The sequence below is a fragment of the Sapajus apella genome, unplaced genomic scaffold, assembly GCF_009761245.1.
Source record: "Sapajus apella isolate SASKATOON/1434 unplaced genomic scaffold, GSC_monkey_1.0 scaffold186, whole genome shotgun sequence".
Taxonomy (NCBI): domain Eukaryota; kingdom Metazoa; phylum Chordata; class Mammalia; order Primates; family Cebidae; genus Sapajus; species Sapajus apella.
In genome coordinates, this window is record NW_022437126.1 from 489,990 (window position 1) to 496,205 (window position 6,216).

The window sequence follows — 6,216 nt, forward strand, 5'->3', positions numbered from 1 at the left end:
GGCTGGAGTGCAGTGGCACGATCTCAGCTCATTTCAACGTCTGCCTCCCAGGTTCAAATGACTCTTCTGCCTTAGCCTCCCGAGTAGCTGGGGACTACAGGCACCCCCCACCATGCCCAGCTCACTTTATTGTATATTTAGTAGAAACAGGGTTTCACCAGGTTGGCCACCGTCTCTCAAAAAAAAAAAAAAAAAAAAAAAAAAAAGTTAAAAACAAAAAAATCTCAATCTCTATTTCCCCCATCCCAAATAAAACGAAACCTTGGAATTCTTTTTTTCCCCTCCCCTCCCGCTACGCCCCTTGAATTGTATAGGCCGGTGGTTAGGGAGTACGAAGGGGACCGTCTTCCTCAGTTGTGACCCCTCTCATCAGGTCTGGGAAGAGGTAACTGGAAAACAGAACATATAGAAGTGTTACCACAGGCCATGTACAAGGCCAGAATTTCTCTGACCTCTGTCCGCCAGCACCGCCTGTTAAATGTACAATTCCACAAGAGACTCGCCAAACTTGGTGGAGTCACCCGCTTACAAGGGCTCGCTCTCCACCTGCGCAAGGACTGCAATTCCCAGGGTCCTCCAGGGCACCCGGCTGCGCCAGTCCAGATGTGCAGGCGGCGCGCTCTTTCCTGCTCCGCTCAAGTCCAGGAACCGGTTCCCGGCTTCCCAACCCGGCTGCAGCGCCCACGCGCCTGGGTCCGAGTAGGCGAGCGAAAGCGGGAGGCGCGGAGGCTTCTGGGAGATGGAGGCCGAGGCTGAGACCTGCGCAGGCGCAAACTCACAGCTGGGGTGAGGGCTGGAAGTCGCGCGGTTCGTGGCAGCGCCCCGATGGAACCTCCTGGTCCTGTGAGGTGAGTGTTGGCGGCGGCTTGCCAGAGGTCCACCTCGCGGACTGGCTTTTGCCCGTCCCGCAGGCAGCAGCAGCTCTGCAGTGAGCAGGCCTGGCAGGCAGCTCCGCGGGTGTGTGTGGAGAGGGGTTTGGGTGGCCCACGGTGCCCGCACCGCGCTGTCCGCGTTGCGTCACGTGCCGTGGAGGGGGGTCTTGATGACCCTCTTCTATTTTCTCGAGATCCCTGGATAAAGGGGTAAAGGGTGGGAGGAGGAGTTGTACCTGGCCTGGACGACAGCCCCCACCCCAGGCTCCTGGGAGGGCACCTGCCCAAGGCTGGGATAGAGAAGTTCTGATGCTGGGGCCAGCGCCTCCGGGCATCACCCTGGGAGACATGGGATCTGCGTTTTTCTTCGCGTCTCCTTTGTCTTCTGCCAGCAGTCCCCGTTTGTGCTCCTTTCGTGGCTACTGGTGCGTCCCACCTCATTCCCTGTGTGAACGGAAAATAAAATCTCGGGATCCCAAACTTACTATGCCAAGGAAAAAGTTAAGCTTGGAAACGGAGTCACGGAAAAAACAAACAACTGCTTTTCCTTTTGTTCCTAAACCGATAAGTGCAAGATAGAAAGCCACGTAACACCCCAGATGACCTGGCAATGGAAATGATCAGCCCATCTTCACCAGACAAGACTAGAAATCGCCCTCCACTCACCCAGAGACAAAGCATATTTGACTTCTTCCTCTATGTCTACTTTGTCTTATGCACGAGACAAAATCATAATTGAATTCCTCTTTGCACGTGCAACATGTGGATTCAGTGAGCTCTAATCAAATCCTTGAGCTCTAATCAAATCCTCACAAGAATGTGGCCACTTATCTCACTACCTACCCTCCCTCCACTTCTCTCCTTCTTCCCCTCCTGCCAGCTTTCTCCCCTTTAAATATTGAAGCCCTCAAAACCTTCTTTGGAAAAAGGGCGGGCCATGGATCCTACTGTGGTCTGTGTCTTTTTCCTGGGTGCGTCCTCAACCTTAGCAAAATAACCACTGAATTGGTTGAGACCTATCTCAGATGCTTTCTTGGTTTACACCTGGCAGATTTCCTTGATGCAGGTCACTGTATCCAAGACTTTTTCATAGCTGCCCCTTAATTGGGCCCTGCTACAAATCTTCAGCGTTTGAATGAGATCCAACTCCTTAGAGGGGACTTATATTTTTCTTTTGCTGCAGCTACTACTTCAGAATTTTTTTTTTTTTTTTTTTTGAGGTGGAGTTTCACTCTTGTTGCCCAGGCTGGTTTCTCGGCTCACCGAAACCTCCACCTCCTGGGTTCAAGTGATTTTCCTGCCTCAGCCTCCCGAGTTGCTGGGATTATAGGCATGCACCACCACGCCTGGCTAATTTTGTATTTTAAGTAGAGACAGGGTTTCTCCATGTTGGTCAGGCTGGTCTCGAACTCCCAACCTCAGGTGATCCCACCTTGTCAGCCTTCCTAAGTGCTGGGAATACAAGCATGAGCCACTGCGACTCGCCACTTCAGAAATTTTTTAAAGTGGGAGAAGCCATCTCAGAGAAGGCTGCCTCCCCAACACATCCCACCTTGCACTGAAGGCTGCTTGGCTCTGGGCTCTGCATCTGGAAACTTGGGTTTTGCTTCAGACTAGTTTCTTCCCAATAGTCATTTCTTCCCATTGGCCCCCAGAACTTTTTTTTCCTTGATGTTTTTTTCCTGTTAATGGCATTCATTTAGTTGTATTGGAGAAAACCACTTTATATCTCCATCCCTACCATACTGCAAGTTTCTCAAAAACATTGACTTAGTGTAGCAGAATTCTGGGGAGGAGTTGAAGAGAAACCAGGAGTAAAGAGTATAGTACAGGGTTTGCCTCTTAGTGGTGCTGAGTGTATGTTTAATGAATGAAAAAAAAGAAGAGAAGCCTGGGCATGGTGGCTCATGCCTGTAATCCTAGCATTTTGGGAAGCTAAGGCAGGTGGACCACCTGAGGTCAGGAGTTCAAGACCAGCCTGGCCAACATAGCAAAACCCCATCTCTACTAAAAATACTAAAAAATTAGCCGGGTGTGGTGGCTGGTGCCTGTAATCCCAGCTACTTGGGAGGCTGAGGTAGGAGAATCACTAGAACCCTGGGGGCGGAGGTTGCAGTGAGCCGAGATTGTGCCATTGCATTCCAGCCTGGGTGACAGAGTGAGACTCTATCTCAAAAAAAAAAAAAAAAAAAAAAAAAAAAGAAAAGAAAAAAAAAGAAGAGGAATGATTTCTTCTTATGTTACAGGGGGCCCTTGCAAGATTCCAGCTGGTATGAGCCTTCTGCAGAGCTAGTCCGGACTAGAATGGCTATATCACTAACAGCAGCTGAAACTCTGACCCTTCAGGGTATAAAGGGACAAGAGAAGATTATGATGATGGAACCAAAGGAAGAGGGACAGTCTTGTGAGTATGAGACCAGGCTACCTGGGAACCACTCTGCCAGTCAAGAGATCTTCCGCCAACGCTTCAGGCAACTCCGCTACCAGGAGACTCCTGGTCCCCGGGAGGCCTGGAGCCAACTACAGGTACTCTGCTGTGAGTGGCTGAGGCCAGAGAAACACACCAAGGAGCAGATCCTGGAGTTACTGGTGCTCGAACAATTCTTGACCATCCTACCTGAAGAGCTCCAATCCTGGGTGCGGGGACATCAGCCTAAGAGTGGAGAGGAGGCTGTGACTGTGCTGGAGGATTTAGAGAAAGGACTTGAACCAGAGCCACAGGTGGGAAGGGGGATTTGGTCTGTTATGGGAGCCAGATCAATGACCTTCAGGCTGGACAGAGGGGCAGCAGTAGGGGGAGTTGCCAAGTTCAAACCTCTCTTGGGCCAAGTAGAGCAGTTAGTATGTGTTTCTGTGTCTGTTTGTTCTGCCCTCAAGCCCTGAATGAGAAAGAGACTGACTCTAGCTCCTCTTCCTTCCCCTGTGCTGACTCCGAGGAGGCTCTCTAAAGTCTCCTTGGAAGCTTTGGTCCCATATAAACTGAGTGGTGCCTGATCACCTCCAGGTCCCAGGCCCTGCACATGGACTTGCACAGGAAGAGCCATGGGAGAAGAAGGAATCTCTGGGAGCCGCCCAGGAAGCAGTGAGCATCCAGCTCCAGCCTAAGGAGACTCAGCTTTTCCCAAAGAGTGGTGAGGAGCAGGTTTCTGTGGGGAGGGAGAAGAGAAAGAGGGAATATAAAGGGCACAGTACCTAGTACCTATAAAGGGTAAGTAGTAGTAGGTGCTCAAATGTTTGGTATCATCATGACAGCCTTACTCTTCTTATCTCTTAGGTGAGAGACTTTGCCCATTTCATCACTCATAAAATTAGGAGTAAGAATAACCTACCTCATAAAATGCCTCTGAGGATTAAGCTGAACTGGTGTCATATCTGGATATAAAGCCTGGCCAGCATCTCTTAACTTTAGAGAGCCCTAAATCAGGACCAGGAAATAGTTCATTTACATATGCCTTATCATCTCCACTGCACTTAACTCCTAGTCTATAATGACTCCGCCCTGAGCTAGAGGCCAGCCTTGAGATCTTTTTTTTTTTCACTTCCTGAGGCCTTGCAAAACATACTTTTTAAGCCATAAAGCACTCCTGTGTGAGATGCACCCTGACATCACCTTTATCTACCACCTCTTCCTCAGGTAAACAGCCCTATTTGAAACTCTTATGTGTGCCCTTACCTTCTACCCTTCAGATTCACCACAAAAACTTCCTTCTTGGCCTGTACATATACCCGCAAACAGCCTCTCCTCTCTCCCAGTGGCAAACACTAGACTTACAGCCTCAGGAGTGTAAACTGTCCTTGTTGGCCTCTGCAGCATCATGACCATTTTGTGAATTTGTTGCTAACCAAGAAGAGTCTACTTGATACTTGGTTTTATACCATAACCTCCCTATCACTATCAGCAAACCAAAGCATTTGAAATCAAATTCTTATTAGTTACACAGTGGGAAAAAATAGAAATGGAAATTAATTACTGTCCCAAAAGTATGTTTCTACTTCTTAGCTCTTCTTTCTTCCTTTTTTCCAGACTTTTTCTTTTCTCCTTTACTTCTGTTTAGTAAGCCTCTATTCATTTATCAATTTTATTACTTTACTTTCAAAATGAAGCTAGCTATTGTGTTTGTTTTTTTTAATAGCAAGCATATTTCAGATTGTTTTGAACCATAGCTTTTAACCTGAAAAAATGATTTTTTTTTTTTTTACTCAAATGTTCTTAGCTGCGCATAGTGGGTCACACCTGTAATCCCAGCACTTTGGGAGGCTGAGGTCAGCGAATCACTTGGGGTCAGGAGTTCAAGACCAGCCTGGCAAACATGGTGCATCTCTGTCTCTACTAAAAATACAAAAATTAGCCTGGTGTGGTGGTACGTGCCAATAATCCCAGCTACTGGGGAGACGGAGGCACGAGAATCACTTGAACCAGGGAAGCAGAGGTTGTGGTGAACTGAGATCATGCCACTGCACTCCAGCCTGGGCAACAGAGCAGGACTCTGTCTTTTTAAAAAAAAAAAAAAAAAATTGCTTATAGCCATTAAAAAAAAAAAAAGAAAAAGAAAAAATAAATGATCTTGAGTTATCTTAAAACAATTGGTTTCTGTTCTCCTTAGGCAGTAGAGAACATTACAGCGGATAAAAGAGAAAAAGAGCCATGAACATTTAAAAACAAAAAAGGCAATGCATTCTTCATTTTTTTTTTTTTTTTGGGACGGAGTTTCGCTCTTGTTACCCAGGCTGGAGTGCAATGGCGCGATCTCGGCTCACCGCAACCTCCGCCTCCTGGGTTCAGGCAATTCTCCTGTCTCAGCCTCCCGAGTAGCTGGGATTACAGGCACACGTCACCATGCCCAGCTAATTTTTTATATTTTTAGTAGAGACGGGGGTTTCACCATGTTGACCAGGATGGTCTCGATCTCTTGACCTCGTGATCCAGCCGCCTCGGCCTCCCAAAGTGCTGGGATTACAGGCTTGAGCCACTGCGCCCGGCCCATTTTTTTCTTTTTTAAGGAAGAGAAAGGCAGAGGCAGAGAGCATCAAGCAGATAGGAGGCAGGGAGCTGGAAGTCTTCCTTTCAATAAAGGAGGCAGCTATTTGAGCTTCCTCTAAAGAGGCTATAGATTTATGCAGCTGGGAAATGGAAGAGGTGAAGGTTACAGAGCCAGGAAGGGCAGTTTTTCTGCCTTTAGAAACATCCCTTTTCCTAACCCTAATGATTCTTCTTCCTTCACAACATCAGTTGACCATTCCCTAATTTCTTGAAAATATAGGAAATCCTAAAAGGATTGTGCATTGTAATTGCTTTTCTTTTTTCTTTTTCTTTTTCTTTTTTTTTTTTTTTTAGATGGAGTTT

General features: G+C 47.4%; 1 protein-coding gene across 4 annotated transcripts in view; it reads left to right on the plus strand.

Moving 5' to 3' along the window:
• Window positions 1–221: 221 nt before the first annotated feature.
• Window positions 222–6,216, plus strand: part of ZNF232 (zinc finger protein 232) — a 7,456-nt gene continuing 1,461 nt past the window's right edge. The window contains exons 1-3 of one of the 4 annotated variants that reach the window (XM_032268762.1): window positions 222–848; window positions 3,119–3,593; window positions 3,877–4,003. In XM_032268762.1, the coding sequence (XP_032124653.1) occupies window positions 826–848; window positions 3,119–3,593; window positions 3,877–4,003 (625 nt within the window). In that variant the 5' untranslated portion in view covers window positions 222–825. The remainder of the gene's footprint in view (window positions 849–3,118; window positions 3,594–3,876; window positions 4,004–6,216) is intronic. The other 3 variants (XM_032268763.1, XM_032268761.1, XM_032268760.1) reach the window with 3 other exon arrangements.